General features: G+C 42.5%; 1 protein-coding gene across 6 annotated transcripts in view; it reads right to left on the bottom strand.

The window, feature by feature from the left end:
• Positions 1-17,901, bottom strand: part of KCNH1 (potassium voltage-gated channel subfamily H member 1) — a 452,274-nt gene that overhangs the window by 128,443 nt on the left and 305,930 nt on the right. For 4 of the 6 annotated variants that reach the window (XM_074035584.1, XM_065541211.2, XM_005540745.5 and 1 more), the window contains 2 exons: positions 7,421-7,620; positions 946-1,198 (listed from right to left, as the gene is read on the bottom strand). In XM_074035584.1, coding sequence (XP_073891685.1) covers positions 946-1,198; positions 7,421-7,620 — 453 coding nt within the window. The remainder of the gene's footprint in view (positions 1-945; positions 1,199-7,420; positions 7,621-17,901) is intronic. The other 2 variants (XR_012432717.1, XM_074035590.1) reach the window with 1 other exon arrangement.

A 17,901-nucleotide genomic window follows, 5' to 3' on the forward strand; every position in this document is an offset into this window, starting at 1 on the left:
ACACGTTCCCCCACGTCCCTGCTCCTCCTCCCACATTCTCTATTGCTGTGGATGGTGTACCAGCTTCCCTGTTATCCATGTGAGAAAACCTATAGTCCTCGTTGACTCCTCCTTCCCCGCCACAGCAAATCTGTCATTGGGTTCTTGATTCTACTTCTTGAATATCTCAACTCCATCTGTTTCTCTCCATCTGCTTGCCACAGTATTAGTTCAGGCCACCATCAACTTGCCTCTAGATAACATGCCTCCCACCTGGTCTCCTTACCCCAGCCTTCCCCATTCAATCCACTCCCCAAGCTGCAACTACTGTCATCTTTCTAAAGTACAAATCTCATCATGCCTCTCCCCTGCTTTCAGCTCTTCACTGGCTCCCCCAAATAATCCCAGTCACCTAATGTCGCTTCCAGAGTCTGCCACGATCTGACTAGTGCTTCACTCCCTCCCTAGTCTGACATCTTACCATGTCCCCTCTTGTGTTCCAGCCACACTAAATAATTTGTAGTTCCCCAAGTGAGTCATGAATTTCTCCCTCTGAAAGGATGTGACACATTTAGGATACGTCATCCCTTCTCTTCTCCATGCTAACTCATTCTCAATTTTTAAGTTTTAGCATAGGTAGAGGAAGACTTCCCACTTGAATACTGGGTTAGATGTGCCTCCCATTGTACTGTGAATGTCTGCTTATTTGTTCGTCTCCTACACTAGACTGGGAGCCCCTTGAGGATAAAACCCATTTTTCTTATTGAAATACTCCAGACATCAAACAGCGACTGGCTTTGTGCCAAACAGGCTCTCGCTGTTTGTTTGTTGGATAGATAAGTGAATATTAGCAATTGGCCCTGCCTTATGAAGCAATCTCTACCTGAAGGCAGCAGTGGCATTGAGCTGCCCAGTAGCTAAGCCAACCCCAGGTACCTTTGCTCATCCAGCAAAGCCAACACCTACCTAGGATGGCCACCACCTCATCATCTTGGATCACCTCCAGGGAGCCAGAAACCACAAAGCAGAGGCTGTCAACGCTCTCTCCTGCATGGTAGATGAGATCCCCTGGGGCACAATGCACCGTCTGGAACTCCATGGCCAGTGCCCGGAGGCAGCCATCACTGGCCAGCCGGAAGGCTGGGTGCTCCTTGAAAACCTTGCGGTTCAGGTGCACGCAGATGTCAGCTCTCATGTCCTTGGGGCAGATCTGCAGGACCTAGCCAGGCACAGAAAAAAACAGTGTGAGGGTCCTCACTGTGGCCTTCAGCACTTCAGGGGGAGGAGCAACATCCACTACACCAGACTACACTCTTCTAACCAAAGTTCCTGCCCTTATGGAGCTTATATTCTTATAGATGAGACAGATAGTTTCTAAAAAAAAAATCTGTGCTGAATGTTCAGGACAGGGGTCTGAGAGTCAGCACTGGGAGTAAGTAGGACTCCTGCAGACTAGTGGTCAGAGAAGACTTCTCTGGGAAGGTGACTTTTTTTTTTTTTTTTTTTTTTTTTTTTGAGACAGAGTCTCACTCTGTCGTCCAGGCTGGAGGGCAGTGGCATCATAGCTCAACCGCAAGCTCCGCCTCCCAGGTTCACACCATTCTCCTGCCTCAGCCTCCCGAGTAGCTGGGACCACGGGTGCCTGCCACCATGCCCAGCTAATTTTTTGTACTTTTAGTAGAGACGGGGTTTCATCGTGTTAGCCAGGATGGTCTCCATCTCCTGACCTCGCGATCCACCCGCCTCAGCCTCCCAAAGTGCTGGGATTACAAGCTTGAGCCACCGCACCCGGCCCAGAAGGTAACAAGCTGACTCCTGCATAAGGGCCTGAGTGAGCCATGTGAAGAAAAACATCCCAGCAAGATAGCAAACACAAAGACCCTAAGAGAGCCTGAGCAATGGCCAAAAGGAGTGAGAGCAAAGGGGCAGGAGATGAGGATCAAAGACAACACGAAGTACAAGAGACTTTCAGGTGTAATAAGCCTTGGGTTTTACTCTGAGTATGACAGAAAATACTGGAGGATTTTTGAGCAGGAGAATGTCATGACCTGACTTACATCTGAAGAAGATCATTGAAGCTACAGAGTGATGTTAGAGAGTGCTGACTATAGGGTGTCAAGAGTCTAGTCAAGGAATCTAGTTAGGTCCCTCCTGCAGCTGTCCAGGTGAGAGGTGAGGGAAGCTTTGACTGGGATGCTGGCAGGAGAGCCAGGGAGGAGCAGTTAAATTTAGAAAAGATTTGTAACGTAGCGTAGCACAGATATGATTTGCTGATGGACTGAATATAGGGTGTTATTTAAAGACAGATATAAAGTAACATTTACTAAGCACTTACTGAGTGGCAGGTGTTGCTAAGCACTTTAGAATCATTCATTCATTTAATACTTATCACACACATTATGGTATGCCAGGCATCATCCTAGGCTCTGAGGATGAAGCAGTAAAAAAATAAAAATAAAAAAAGACAAAACTCCCTGCCCTCATATAAGTTACCATCTAATGGGAGAAGACAAATAATAAGCAAAATAAATAGAATTTAGTGGTATGTGCTTAAAGAAAACAATAAAAAAAGGAAAGAAGGATAGGCAAAGTTGAACAGGGTTATGATTTTACATTTTAAACTGTTACGTGCATTTGCTAATTTAATCCTCCCATAAACTGTGTAAGTGTTATTATTATATCATTTTACGATGAGAAAACTGAGGCACAAGGAAGATAAATAACTTGCCCAAAATTGCCAGGAAATGGCACAGCTGGGGTTTCAAACTAGATAGCTTGACATCAGAGCCTGGTTTAGATCCCAACCAATTCCTGTACTAGGCAGCTGCCCCCCAAAAAAGGCTTGTAATTTTATTATCAACATCTCGGCAGCATCTTGGAATTCAAGCAAAATGAAAACTGGAGGAGGCTATGCAGGTCTCATCTTCTGAAAAAATTAAAAATTTGCAGGTTTTTCTAGAGGGAGAAATATTTCTCTGGACTAAATGTTTGCAATAAAACATTGCATGGCCCCTTACATAGCAAGCATTAAGTACGGACACTTTCAAGCAAACGTCTCCAGAGAAATCAAAAGTGTTTCTAAAATAATCCATTCTCCCATCCTAGCTTATAAGCAAAGCTAGGGGCATAAAATCAAGTATGTTCAGTGATGACGTTTTCCTTGAGGTTCTGGGTACTTTCCCACCCCTGCTTCTCTGCCTTAGCACAAGCCATTTGCTACTGTATCTGCTGCTCATCCCCAAAGTTGGAAGACTTTCAGCCTCCTTCAAAGTCCAGCTCAAACCTCACCTCACCCCCGATGGCTTCACTTACATCCCCACCCCCTCAGGTGCCCCTGTGCACTCCTTGGAGGTACAGCAGTGGAAAGAGGTCAAAGAGTTGAAATCCCAGCTCCTTCCCCTCCAGGTGACACTTTCCTTTCTCCTATCAAATGCAGACTGTTAACACTGACTCGTGAGATTAAATGAAATTATATCTACCAGTACACAGCCTGGGACAAAGCCTGGCCCCAGTAGGGGATTCGGAAAGCACAGATGCCCTTGCCCTGTGTACCTCTGCATTCTTGATCTGGGATTGCAGGATGCCCAGCAAGTGAGCATGCCCTCTGGGAGTACAGACACAGGACAGACCAAGGCAGAGAGGAAAATTCAGAATACTAATGCTTGGGCGGAGCACTTGCTAAGGACTTACTTCTAAAAGGCTCATTCAAAACACGACTCCTGCAGAAATGCAGATTTAATTTACTTCCTCTTTTCTCTGAGCAGATCACTAGATAATGGGGCGCACTCGCACACCATGTCAAAACTGTGCCCAGTAGTCTGGAACCAAGACTTACTCTTCAGGTGAGTTCACCTTTAAATATATGGTTTCCCCTGGGCTAGACTTTACTCTTTCCCTGGAAGAGGCTGCTAGGGAATGAGGCCTTGGCATGGAGACAGTGTTTTATTCTGGGCACTGTTCCCAGAGCCAACGGAGAGTACAATGTGAGCAGGTGAGGGAACCTGGAGGGGAGAAATTGCAAACTGTCACAGCCGTCAGTCATTTCCATCATTCTTCCCATCTATTGGCTCCACACTGAGGTGGGTGGGGTGTCTGGAATTCCTTTCTCTGAGTGGAGTGGGGAGGTCTCAACTCTGAGACCCCAGAGCCACCCTCCCCGGCTCTGGCCACCTTTCATACTGCTAGGTTTTGAGAAGAGACCATCCTTACTCTTCCTTGAAGGTCTCAAAGGCTAAAGGGAGATGTCAATGTGGAATTTCCTCCAGGCTAGGCAGAACAGGAGTCCTAAGTAAGAGAAGAGGCATTAGAATCAGGTAGAACTGGATTCAAGTCCCAGCCTCAGCACTCACTAGATGCATGAATGTGAGGCAATAGTTAGCTCCTCTCCCCATGTCTTCATTTTTTTGAAATTTCATATAGAATTCTTCTGAGGATTCCATGAGCTGTTGTGTGGAACATCCTGGTATAATGCCTGACACATACAAGTGTTCAATGCCTGTGAGCTCTCATTTTTGATGTTGTCATCATAGCAGCAGCAGCAGCAGCAGCAGCAATTTCAGGGAGGCTTTGAAGTCCAGAAGGTCATAGCCAAAAGGGCTTTAGAGGTCACCTAGTCTTAAAGATCATGTTTCCATGTGTATAGACATAAAAACAGACTTGGAGAGAGACAAGCGATGTGTTCAAAGTCACCAGCCAATAGCTGGTAAAACTGGGGTATCCCAGCACTACCACCCACATGCCCTGGCTCCCTGGTTATCACTGACCATTCTGACTTAGATTGGAGGGGAGGGGCAGATGTGGAGAGGTACAGGACGACAGGACTGGTTCTCTCCCCAGCAGCTGCCTGCCACAAGCTCCTGCCCAGAGGAGCAGCCAGCCCGGGACAGACTGGGCTCCAGAGTGAGCTGGGTCCACGGCTATTCCCTCTTCCATCTGGACCAGGAGCTGGGGTAAATCCCAAAGCCCTTCAGGAAAGTGAGGGCAGATCTGCAGGACAGATCTGCAGGGAGAGTAAGAGAGAGCAAATGCTGACGGTGCTGTCTCCCATGGGCAGCCACCCAGCCAGCCCTACAGCAAGCGGGGGGAAGGGCTTCCTTCCAGACAACCAGACTTACAAAGGCATCCTGGTGCCTGGGAAAAGGAGCCTAGGGCAGAGAGATCAAAGTTCCTTTCTGCTCCATCAGCTGCCAGGAACCCACAGAACCTACAGGCATTGTTGAGAGAACACAGCAGAAACAACAGGCGTAGTTGGGGCAGGTGGTTGGCAAAGGCAGCCACTAAGTTCAGCCCCAGCTGATGCCCTGCCCATCCAAGAAATTAGAATGACTCTATTGGGACTCATCCTCCTTCTCTCTAGTACATGTTTTAAATTTTTTTAAGTAATAGTAGGAAAAGCACAAGCTTTGAAGTCAGACAAAATGGTGTTCAAATCCTGGCTTTGCCATTCTTTATTCTGTGACCAGGGGCAGTTAGCAAAATGAATCGGGCCTCTTGTGCTTACCCCCTTCAATAGGGTAACAGGGTTGCTGTGGAGGCTAAATGAGACACTAGTGTAAGACCAGACATATAGAAGAAGCAAAACAAATATCTGTTCTTAATGCATGTTCAATAAATGGTAGCTGAGGTTGTAGTAGTGGTGTTATGGTTATCATGGCAAATAGTGAGCAAAACCAAAGTAATGTTCAAGTTGAGGATTAAATTCAGTTCAATTTTTCTTTTTAAACTGTCAACTCTCAACTGACAATTCTAATGAAGGAAGACTAGGAACATAAGTAGCTGATCCCAAAGCCAGCTGAATTTGGTTTGCAATGTGTCATTAGGTATTTTTGCAAACGTGTTATCTTTCTGTTTTCCTCATTCTAACAGTCGAAAGAATCAGTATGCCCTGAGTACTTACAGACTGGTGATAAAAAACAGACTTGATAAAGACTGAGAAGCAGAGAACGAATCTCATTGAGAATGGATTTAATCTCAATAGATCTGAGATTAAATCTTTTTTATAGAAAATATGCAAAGAAAATTCTTAAGTTAATAATAGGAAGTCCACTGTATGTTTTCTGTATTATTTCCAGTACCACCAAATTTTCATTACTCTATTGAAATGCATCTAGAATGATACAACCGTTAGAGAACAATAGGAATTTATCACCCTCTCCATTTTACAGGTGGGAAAACAAATAACCAGAGAGATGCCTAATTGATGTTCTGATCAAGTCAATTGATCATGAAGGCACAAACTCTTGTTCACTGTTTCCTGGACTTGTCTAGTGAATAGGGTTGCCTGGGCACTTGTTAAAAATTCATGGCACATGTACACCTGTGTAACAAACCTGCACGTTCTGCACATGTACTCTAGAACTTAAAGTATAATTAAAAAAAAACAAAAAGAGTAACTCCTTAAAAAAAAATGCTCTCTCACTTCCCCTAAGTTCTCATTCCATAGATCCAGTGAAGGCTGGGATAGTTTTTAAGGGCACTTATTAAAAATGTTCCCTCACCTCCCCCAACTTCTCATTCCACAGATCTGGGATGGGGGCTGGGATTATTTTTAATGATGACATCATGGGATTCTTTCTTTGAGACAGTCTTGCTCTGTTGCCCAGGCTAGAGTGCAGTGGCATTATCTTGGCTCACTGCAGCCTCTGCCTCCTGGGTTCAAGCAATTCTCCTGCCTCAGCCTCCTGAATAGTTGGAACTACAGGCACATGCCATCATGCCCAGTTAATTTTTTGTATTTTTAGTAGAGATGGGGTTTCCCCATGTTGCCAGGCTGGTCTCAAACTCCTGACCTCAAGTGATCCACCTGACTCGGCCTCCCAAAGTGCTGGGATTATAGGCATGAGCTGCTGCATCTGGCCTGACATCATGGGATTCTTATCAGGGTCAAGATGAGGGTGAGCTAAGTGAGGCAACAGCCTTGGGCACATAAAATTAAGGGAATGCCAAAAAAGTCAGTAATCAAGATAAATCATAGTTTAATGCTATTTTTTTTAAATCAAGGTTAATGCAAAAAAATCCATGATGAACAAAATACCGAAAGTTTGAATGAAGACAAGATCAGTAACAGTGCTTTCCTATCTTCAAGTCTGGGTAAAAAGAAAATTGGCAATACTGATCTCCCTTCTCTAGTCATGGCCCTGATTCTTATCATCGTCCAAGTTTGGGAAATTCTACCCTGGACAGTTAAACTTCCAGCTCCTCTCTTCTCCAGGAAATACACCCTGCTTTTCTAATTTCTTAAATAATGATTTTTGATTGTTGGTCTTGGAGTAAGGCTGATCTAGAAGTAAACAAAACCTCTGGAGGTAGGACCTGGAATCCCAAAGTACCCAAGTGAATTCTGAGCATAGCCAGGTCTGAGATCCACTGTCCTAGGCAAGCCTCAACACCCCTAGGGAAAGCAAGAGACAAATGATTTCCCTGAGCTCCTCAGCCTCCTTACCTTCTCTGTGTCAATGCCTCTGGACATGGACCAAGTGGACACGATATAATCCATGACTCGCTCACTCAATCCTTTTGGCACCTGGTAGAGCTTCAGGAAGTCTCGAACACTGTTGAGCATCTCATGGTATCTGTTGGTGTTGGCATACATCTGTTGGAAAATGGTCGTCACATTTCCGAAGATGGTGGCATAGAGAAGTGCTAGAGGTGAGGAGGAGGAGCAGGAGAAGAAATAACACGTGAGTGGTCCCTAAGCCAGGGTTCCAGAATGCTCAGCTTGCTCAGAGTAGGCCATTGGCCAGAGCTGCCTCCCCCTCCCGCCCGCAGTGCAGACTGCCTTGACTATTCTCAGGAGACCCTCTCACCTGGAGCTTCTGGGGCATGGATGCAAAGAAAGAGCCTCCTAACACCGAGCTACTAGGAGAAACCTGTGGGAGGCAGGGTTAGGGTGGATGGGAGCTGGCATGGCTGGGGACAGAACTAAGACACAGCAGTGGGGGCTAGGCAGTGGGTTGCGGGGGCGGGGGTGAGTTGTACTGCTTCATTTTATACCTTCTATCATAAAAAGTTTGAGCCATGCCTGAGGTCACTAGTCAAATGTGTGCCTATGCGCTCCATACCAGTCAAAATCCAAACCCATCGGTGAATGATCTTTGTCAAGCTCTGCTATGTGCCAAGCACTATGCTACCTGCCAAGGACAGGATGGTAAATAAACAGTCAGACCTGGTCCTCACAGAGCTAAAAACAGAGCAGGAATGACAGGCCTTAAATAAATAATCACAAATAAATAAATAATAGCAAGTCTGCAGAGGGCAGTGAAGGATGTTATATCCTTGTTTTGCACTTATTGTTAGTGCACCGATCTGCTTCACTGTGATGTGGCTCCTGGGGAAAAACATAGCTTTAATATGGTAAGAATAAAATCAAGTCCCCTTTGAGACATAACAAGTATGTACTATGTGCTACTACAGCTCCCCCTACATTTGCATTAGGAAGAAGGATCATTCTGTTATTACAAAATCCCACCTTCTACCTCTAACTTCCATTGCTCAATGCTGAGCTCAACAGCTACTGCTTCCAGGAAGTCTTCCTAAATACCTTCTGCCCTCCATCTGTCACCACAAGTGCGACCATGATTTACCAGGCATATTTCTACAGAACTCATATGACACCATTTTGCAATCATGTGCTTCTTTCTTTGCCTATTCCCTGACAGTGTGAGTTGCTTGAAGGCTGAACCCTTCTTTTCCTTGCCGTTCTATCTCTAGGATCTAACACTATACCAGTACTTAATAGGTATTTGTCAAATTTCACACATTGTTGCTCTGGCTTTTTAAAAGATGAGTTATTATTGATATATAATAAACTGTACATGCTTAAAGTATATAATTTGCTATGTTTTGACATATGTACACCAATAACACCATCACCACAATCAAAATAGTGAACATATCCATCACCGACAAAAGCTTTGTCATGCCTCTTTGTAATCCCTCCCTCCCATCCCCACCTGCTTTCCACCTGCCATCCCCAAACAACCACTGATCTCTCTTCTGGCACCACAGATTAACCTTCATTTTCTAGAATTTTATAGAGATAGAATCGTACAGTATGTAATCTTTTTAACATCTTTATTAAGATATAATTCATACACCATAAAATGTATCCATTTAAACCACAAAATTCAACGGTCTTTAGTATATTTACAGAGTTGTGCAACTATCACCACAATCTAAGTTTAGAATATATTCCTCCCAAAAGAAATCCCACACCCATTACCAATCATTCTCCATTTCCTCCCAAGTCTCTTGCCCTAGACAACTGCTAACCTACTTTCTATCTTTACTGATTTCCATATAAGTTAAAATCATACAACATGCGGCCTTCCATGACTAGCTTCTTTCACTTAACATAATGTTTTCCAGCTTCATCCCATGTTGCAGCATGTATCAGTACTTCATTCCTTTTTAATCTGAACACCACTCTATTGTGTGGATATTACACATTTCATTTACCCATTCATCAGTTCATGGGCATTTGGGTTGTGTCTGCTTTTTGGCTATTATAAACATTCATGTGTAAGTTGTTGTTGTTGTTGTTGTTGTTTTTAGATTGAGTCTCACTCTGTCCCCCAGGCTGGAGTGCAGTGGCGCGATCTCCGCTCACTGCAAGCTCCACCTCCCGGGTTCACACCATTCTCCTGCCTCAGCCTCCCGAGTAGCTGGGACTACAGGCACCCGCCACCACGCCCAGCTAATTTTTTGTATTTTTTAGTAGAGACGGAGTCTCACCATGTTAGCCAGGATGGTCTTGATCTCCTGACCTTGTGATCCGCCCACCTCAGCCTCCCAAAGTGCTGGTATTACAGGCATGAGTCACCGCTCCCAGCTGGCTCGTGTGCAAGTTTTTATGTGAACATATTTTCAATTCTTTTGTTTCTATACCTAGGAGTGAAATTGCTGGGTCATATGGTTACTACGTTTCACATGTTGGAGAAATTGCAGAATTGATTCCGAAAGTAACTGCACTACTTTACATTCCTGCCAGCAGTATATAAGAGTTCCAGTGTCTCAATATCCTCCATTAACATTTGTTATTGTGTCTTTTTCTTTCTAATGAGTATGACTTGCCATCTCATTGTGGTTTTGATTTGCATTTCCATAACAGCCAATGATGTTAAGCTTCTTTTCATGTGCTTATTGGTCATTTATATATCTTCTTTGAGAAACCAAATCTTTGCCCATTTTTCAATTGGTTTTTTAAATTGTTGAGTTGTAAGAATCTTTTATATAATCTGGATACAAATCCCTTCTTAGATAAACGATTTGCAAATACTTTCTCACATCACATGGGTTGTCTTTTCACTTTTTTGTGGTATTATTTACAGCACAAAAGTTTTTAGCTTTGATGTAGCTCATTGTATTTATATTTTTTTCTTTTTTACTCTTCTTTGACTGGTTTATTTGATTCAGCATATTTTGGGATTCATCCACATTATTGCATGTATTGTTTAATAATAGTTCATTTTTCTTTTTAAATAAGAAAAGCAAACATTTTACTTGAAATAATTAGAAATTTACAAGAAGCTTTGGGAGACTGAGGGAGGTGGATCACCTGAGGTCAGGAGTTCAAGACCAGCCTGGCCAACATGGTGAAACCTCATCTCTACTAAAAATATATATATATATAAATTAGCTGGGCATGAGGTTGCACACCTGTAGTCCCAGTTATTTGGGAGGCTGAGGTAGGAGAATCGCTTGAACCCAGGAGGCAGAGGTTGCAGTAAGCCAAGATCACGCCACTGCACTCCAGCCTGGGTGACAAAACAAGACTCCGTTTCAAAAAAAAAAAAAAAATTACAAGAAGTTGCCAAGATGGTACAGAAAAATTCTGCGTACCCTTCACCCAGTTTCTCTCATCTTACATGACTACAGCACAATATCAAGAACAGACTGACATTGCTATAAAGTATATGTATACTTCTGTGTCATTTTATCATATGTGTAGATTCATGTAACCAGCACTACATTCAAAATACAGAATTCTTCCATCACCACAGAGACCTCCTTGTGCTTCCCCTTTATGGGCATGCTTCCCCCAGCAATCACAACTTTTTCTCCTTTATTATAATTATGTCATTTTAAGAATGTTATAAAAGACAGGCACAGTGGCTCATGCCTGCAATCCCAGCACTTTGGGAGGCCAAGGCAGGCAGATCACTTGAGGCCAGGAGTTTAAGACCAGCCTGGTCAACATGGCAAAGCCCTGTTGCTACTAAAAATACAAAAAAAAAAAAAAAAAAAAAAAAAAGTTTAGCCAGGCATGGTGATACACACCTTGTAGTCCCAACTACTTGGGAGGCTGAGGCATAAGAATCACTTGAACCTGGGAGAGGTAGATGTTGCGTGAGCTGAGATTGTGCCACTACACTCCAGCTTGGGTGGGTAACGAAGCCACTCTGTCTCAAATAATAATAATAATGTTATAGAAATGGAATCGCAAAGTATGTGACCCTTTGATACTGTCTTTTTTCACTCATCAAAATCATCCAAGTTGCTGCATGTATCAATAGTTCCTTCCTTGTATGGATGTACCACAAGCATTTCTTCCAAATAATCTTATGTCAGGGTTAGCTGACATACTATGGGAGACAAAAAATAAGAGAGAAATGCATGGATCTAGAGATAAGAGAAGGACTGAGGACACAAATCCATTGAAAGAGAGTTGTAAACAAGGATCAAAGAGTTCTCTGGAAAAGTACCAGGGACTGGTGTCAATCTGAACAAAATGAGTCAGACAAAAAGCAGACACTAGCTCTTCTAAGCTCATAGATAGCCTCATAACAATGCAGTTGAAGGTTCTGCCTCCTCCATGCCAATAGTGCATGAAGTGTGGTCAGAACTAACCATCCTCCCAGGAGATGGGTTAGTTGTCTTTTTCCAGTCAGTCTGACTCTAACGGAACAAGCCTATGTGGGCAGTCCTGCTTCAGCTGTTTTCTGATTCACAATGAACCAGGGATCACAGGCAAAGAGTACATGTGCCTCTTTTAGAATGGCTGCCAGAAAATTAATTTAATCTTGAGCCTAAAACAATAGTTACACCAAATCGATATAGTAAGAATAACTCTCTTGTCCATGATCTAGGAGAACCAGGCAGCAGGTCAGACGTCAAGCAGGGATGTACAACCATCATTTACAGCTCAGGGCTGCTCTTGTTCTAGGTTGCTTCTGAGGCATTCTGGAAGGTTAGGGGTCCTCAGGAGGCCCTTGCTCAATTATGATTACTATTATGAAATATTATTACACTAAAGGTTGATAATTCTCCTCTTAATGCCCCTTCCTTAATTTATTTTCCTTTTTACAAAAAATAGCGACATGTTCTCACAATGATGCCCAGGCTGGTCTCAAACTCCTGGCCTCAAGCAGTCCTCCCACCTCAGCCTCTCAAAGTACTGGAATTACACGTGTGAGCTACCATGCCCAGCCCCTAATTTTATATGAAGGGGGATTACATGTTTTTCATGCATGTAACATTTAAATTATATTGGTATCTTATATATAAAGCATTATACCTTAAATACTAAAAACCTAAGTGGGAGAGAAGACATGTAAGTCCAGTTGTCACCTGAATAGATACATGCGTGTGATGTGGAGAGGAAGGGAGAGATATTGTAATGCCACTGTCAGGAGAGTGAAAAAGCCAGCATGAACCTCCCAGTGCATAAGGTGTTATGGATGGCTCCAAATGTGGATTCTTTGAGTCTTTCCGTTTTGAGAAAGTAAGGAGACCTCCCCCAACCTCAAGGCAAAATGCTGATTTGGAGAAGAAGAGGTTTCTTTCATATTTGAGTGGTTTACAGTTTAACTACATCACAGCGAGAGCTTGGGTTCCTACCCAGAAAGAAAGAAAAAAAAAGATGGTATTATCCAGCCCTTAATTAGAAATAGCTGTGTGTGGCCGGGAGCGGTGGCTCAAGCCTGTAATCCCAGCATTTTGGGAGGCCGAGACAGGCGGATCACAAGGTCAGGAGATCGAGACCATCCTGGCTAACACGGTGAAATCCCGTCTCTACTAAAAAAATACAGAAAACTGGCCGGGCTAGGTGACGGGCGCCTGTAGTCCCAGCTACTCGGGAGGCTGAGGCAGGAGAATGGCGTGAACCCGGGAGGCGGAGCTTGCAGTGAGCTGAGATCCGGCCGCTGCGCTCCAGCCTGGGCAACGGAGCAAGACTCCGTCTCAAAAAAAAAAAAAAAAAAAAAAGAAATAGCTGTGTGGAATTTGGTGGGTGGGGGAGGGGGGAGGCGGGTGTAGCAAAAACACATATCTTTATCAATTTCATTTTCTTAAATTTTTCCTGGAAGCTTCTGAACTGTGCCATTGCCAGTTGTGTGACTCTTTCCTGTGAACCTAAAATGACAAGGTTCATAAATTTGGAAAGGAGAGCTTTATTTCTCATAAAGGATTGCAGCTTGCAGGGGGCTATTCTGACAGGCTGGGAAGCATAGCCTCCAGCCAGAAGCCAGAAGCAGACACTTCAAGAGGGAGAAGAATAAGACAAAGATGTATGGTGAATGGGGGTGGCCAAATATATATATTAAATAAGCTGTAGGAAGGATCATGAATATTCATAAAAGAGAAACATGCATGTGAACAGCTGAGCTTCATGCCTCTCCATGGGACCCATGTTCAAAAAATGGCAGCATTAGCATGAACCAAGGATGGCATTTTTAAAGCAGAGTACATGAAAACCCTCACTGTCCATCCTCCATAGACTAGCCAGAACCATTCTGTAGTGAGTGGTCTCGTATCAGGAAGGAATGCAGTTCAGCTGTTTTGTGAAAACCACAAAAGGGAGCCGCAGCATCAGTGATTATCAGTGGTGGAGTCTTTCAAACGGGCTGGTTTCTGTTTAGTCTTAGGGAAGAAAGACTTAGGGCATTTGGTGAGATAGGGGTTATAACAAGGCATGTTTAACCTCTCATCCTATTATGGCCAGGAACTCAGTTTCCAAGGCTTCTCTGAAGTCCCCTTGGCCAAGAGGAGGTCTGTTCAGTCAGTGAAGGGGCTTAGAATTTTATTTCTATTTCTCACTCTTCATCAGCAATCTAGGAAGTTTCTTCACTTATTTAGGTTAGAGCCCCTTATTCCTGCATCTCCTGTCTTCCTCTTTCTTGGTTTACCCCTTTCCCTCTTTTTAATGAGATATCTTCTAAGAGTTTTCTGAAAAAGGATATATGGGAACAAAGTTTTTTGAGACCTAACATGTCTACTCTTATATTCAATTAATAGCTTAGTTTGGTGTAGAATTCTGAAGTGGAAATCATTTCTCTCTGAATTTCTCTCTGAATTTTGGAAGCATTTCTCCAGTCTTATCTTGCAATTTGAGAAGTCAGAACTAGTAGGATCCCTTGTCCTTCATATTATAACCTGTTTTCTTTTTCTCTCTAGAAACTCTTTCTACAAGGTTCTGAAAATTCGTAATAATGCACCTTTTTGCTATGGTTCCATTTTCATCCATTGTGCTAAACTCTTTCAATCTGGAAATGTATGCCCTTCATTTCAAGAAAATTTTCTTGGATTATTTGATAATTTCTTCCCTTCCATTTCTATATTTTCTTTTCCCTGGCCTCCTGTGATGCAAATGTTGGACTCCTAGATTAATTTAATTTTATTTTTCTCTCTTCCTAATTCTATCACTTTATGAGAAATTTCTTCAGCTTCTGCTCTTTTTATTGAATTTTCATTTGATATTATACTTTTAATTTCCATGAGATTTTTTTCATTGTCTGAATGTTCCTTTTTAAGTGCATTCTGTTGTTTCTTAGATGTAGTATCTTCTCCTGTTTTCTCAAAGGATATCAATGATAGGTCCATTTTTGAGTTTACTTCTCTTCGCTTGGTCTTTGTTTCCTCATTTATTTATGTGCATGTTTGTCTGCCTTTCTTCTTAGAAATATATGGTAATCCTTAGATATCCACTCATATTTAAGAGTGGGGCCCTAGAAAACTGATTAAAAGCTTTAAGTGAATGAGTAGACATTGTCAACTGTGAGAATTCACTGTAGACTGACCTGGCTAGAGTTTGTGTTGAAGAATCCATGATGCTACCAACTTTAGGATTGTCCTTTTGGACTGCTCAGAGAAGACTCAATTTGCTGTCAAGAATGCTGGCAATATTCAGCAATTAAGTGAGGGAGAGAAAGGTTGAAGCTTTCAATATTCAGTGTACAAAGTTTCCCTTAATTCTTATTTTCATATAGCACCTCTATTTCACTGTGCCTGTTGTCCCCCAGTCCAGAGACTACCTCTAAAGAATAGACCAGGTTTCATTAATGTCAGGAGGCGCAATGACCCAACTGCACAAAATGAGGAAGACATCTGTGGGCCTAAATACTTGCTAAGCAAATTTTTAACCCGCCCTCTTTTTCTTAGCTCCACCTTCACCTCCACTTGTGGAGGTACTTATTGTCACTAATAGTTGAGTGGGGGTTCTGGTGAAAATCTTTTGGGAGTTCTGTTGCAAATCAAATTATTTTTCAGATTTCCCTTGTGTCACATTAGGGTTCAGCTTTATGGGGTCTACCAAGTCAGTCATTGCTTTCCAGCTTTCAGATTTATGTAACTGTTGTCTCTCCTCTCATTCTTTTTGTCTTTATGGATTTATGCTTGTAAAAAGGACTCCCCTTTACTGTTGCTTTTGTGGGGTTTCAGGGGTAATCAGATAGAAACATGTGCATTCAGCCAGCCATTACAGCAAAAGCAGTATCAATGACTTGCAAAGGCTTCAGGAATTACTGGCTTTGGCCCAATGTTCCCCATATGAAAGTGAAAAATGGTACCAAACCTGCAAAGATAAGCGCTCAGAGTAAAACAGTAATGATAAATAACACTACTACCTCATGGTAGATAGTCACTATTTAGCAGGTAAGGAAACTGAAGTCCAAGATCAAAGAAATAAGGCAATATGTAGCAAGGCCAGATCCCAGGATCTGTCTGACTCCAGCCACACACTGTATCTACTAAATCATCCATTCTCGAACTTCAGTGTGCATCAGAATCATGCGGAGAGCCTTTAAACTCATTCTGGGGTCTCACCTCCAAAGTAGATTTAATAGGTCATGAGTGGGCCCTAGAGCATATATATTTCTAACAAGATCCCAGGTGATACTTGCACTGCTAAGAACTTTGAGAAGAGTGGTATGATGATTCTCTAACTTCTACTGCAACTCCTTATTTTATTTCAGAATATGTTGTCAAGCTGTATGAACATAAATGTTGGTTTTGTCTTGCTCTTCACAGCCAAGGCTGACTGGATTATTCATTGATCACTTTTTCTGGAATAAGGATAGGCAAACTGAAAAGAAAAAGTAACTACCTATTAAGAGCCACTATATATTTTCTAAATATAGACTTTAACACCCTCCCTTTCTCTCTGTTTTTTTCTATCTCCCCTCTCTTCAACTCTACTACTCCTACTATCCTGCCACCCTGAGATTTCATAGATGCCAACGGGAAAAACTGAGAAAGTAGAAGCCCTTTCCAATCTCTGCTTTTAAGCCAGATAGTGCCTGAAATTCAATATCCATTAAGATTACACCTTACTGCTGCTTATTTTAAGGAGACTTAATTTGTTCCCTCTTTTGCCAAAAAAGAAAATAACTCTTATATGAATTTCCCTTAAAACAAAATCTCCAGTCTTATCATCCTTAATTCCCCATTAGTCATTTGATTAGGATGAACTGCTCATTAAGTAGCTGTGCTGTTGGCTGTGCAGGGTGCAGGAGAGAGTGTCATTAACACATACAACATTGGCACTGAGCACTCAAAGTGGTCCAGAGACACTCTCTCACTTCCAAGTAATAATGAGACAGAGTAAATACAGTCTAAAAAGGCAGAAAAGGAGCTCACAAGTTAAATTTTCTGCTTTCTATGTTAAGGGAAGCCAAGCAAATCCCTATAGGTGATTTCTGCACACACAACATTTCTCTTGATAAGGAAGGAAAGATGGGATCTTCAGAGTTATACTCTTCTGGGTTCAAATTCCAGCTCAGCTGCTTAGAACTGTGTGATCAGAGGCAAATAACTTTACTTCTTTTTCCTCTGTTTCTGTCAATCTAATAAAAAGAGAAACGTCTGCTCACTTCCCCCTGGGTTGTTGGCAGAATTAAATCAGATATTGTGTGAAAGTATCCAGAATACTGAGCTGGCACATAGAAACTCCCAATGTTATTTACTCTTTCCGTTAATCATCCTAGAGTCAACTATCATGACAGTTAACGCACACTGGACAGCATGTCATGAAGACAGTAACCTAGAACACTAACCTGAATTGAATTAAAAGACTGCTGCCTTTTAATTGCACTGACTCAAAATTTATCATTGCCAAACAATATTGGAGTCTAGAAGAGAGATGTTTTCAACTAAGCTCATCATGCACAGAGGCCTTCAAAGGAATTTCTAAAATCCATAAACACTAAGAACTTTGACGTGTTATGAAGCTATTCATGGATGAGAAGGGGCTGAAGAGTAAGTGTAGACAAGGGGAGAGTGTGAGGGGGTAGGGAATAAGACCTGAGAACCAGACTTAGTCCTTATTCTATTTCATCCAGCCCATGTAAGAGCAACACATCTAATTTTGTTAATGTAATTGTTTTGGTCTTTACTGTTGTTATTGCTTTTGCTTCTTTGAATGTGATATTGGTGGAGTAGGTGTGAGGATAGTGTTTATACTGGCATGGTAACTGACAACTAACTTTTAAATTATTTCCCATAACTTAAAAGCCATAGCCAAGAAACTCACTTCTTGGGCAGAAATGGGTAGTGATACGGTTTGGCTGTGTCCTCACCCAAATCTCATCTTGAATTGTAGCTACCATAATTCCCACGTGTTGTGGGAGGGACCCTGTGGGGGGTAACTGAATCATGGGGGTGGGTCTTTCCCATGTTGTTCTTGTGATAGTGAATAAGTCTCATGAGATA

Source organism: Macaca fascicularis, chromosome 1 (genome assembly GCF_037993035.2).
Source record: "Macaca fascicularis isolate 582-1 chromosome 1, T2T-MFA8v1.1".
Classification (NCBI taxonomy): Eukaryota; Metazoa; Chordata; class Mammalia; order Primates; family Cercopithecidae; genus Macaca; species Macaca fascicularis.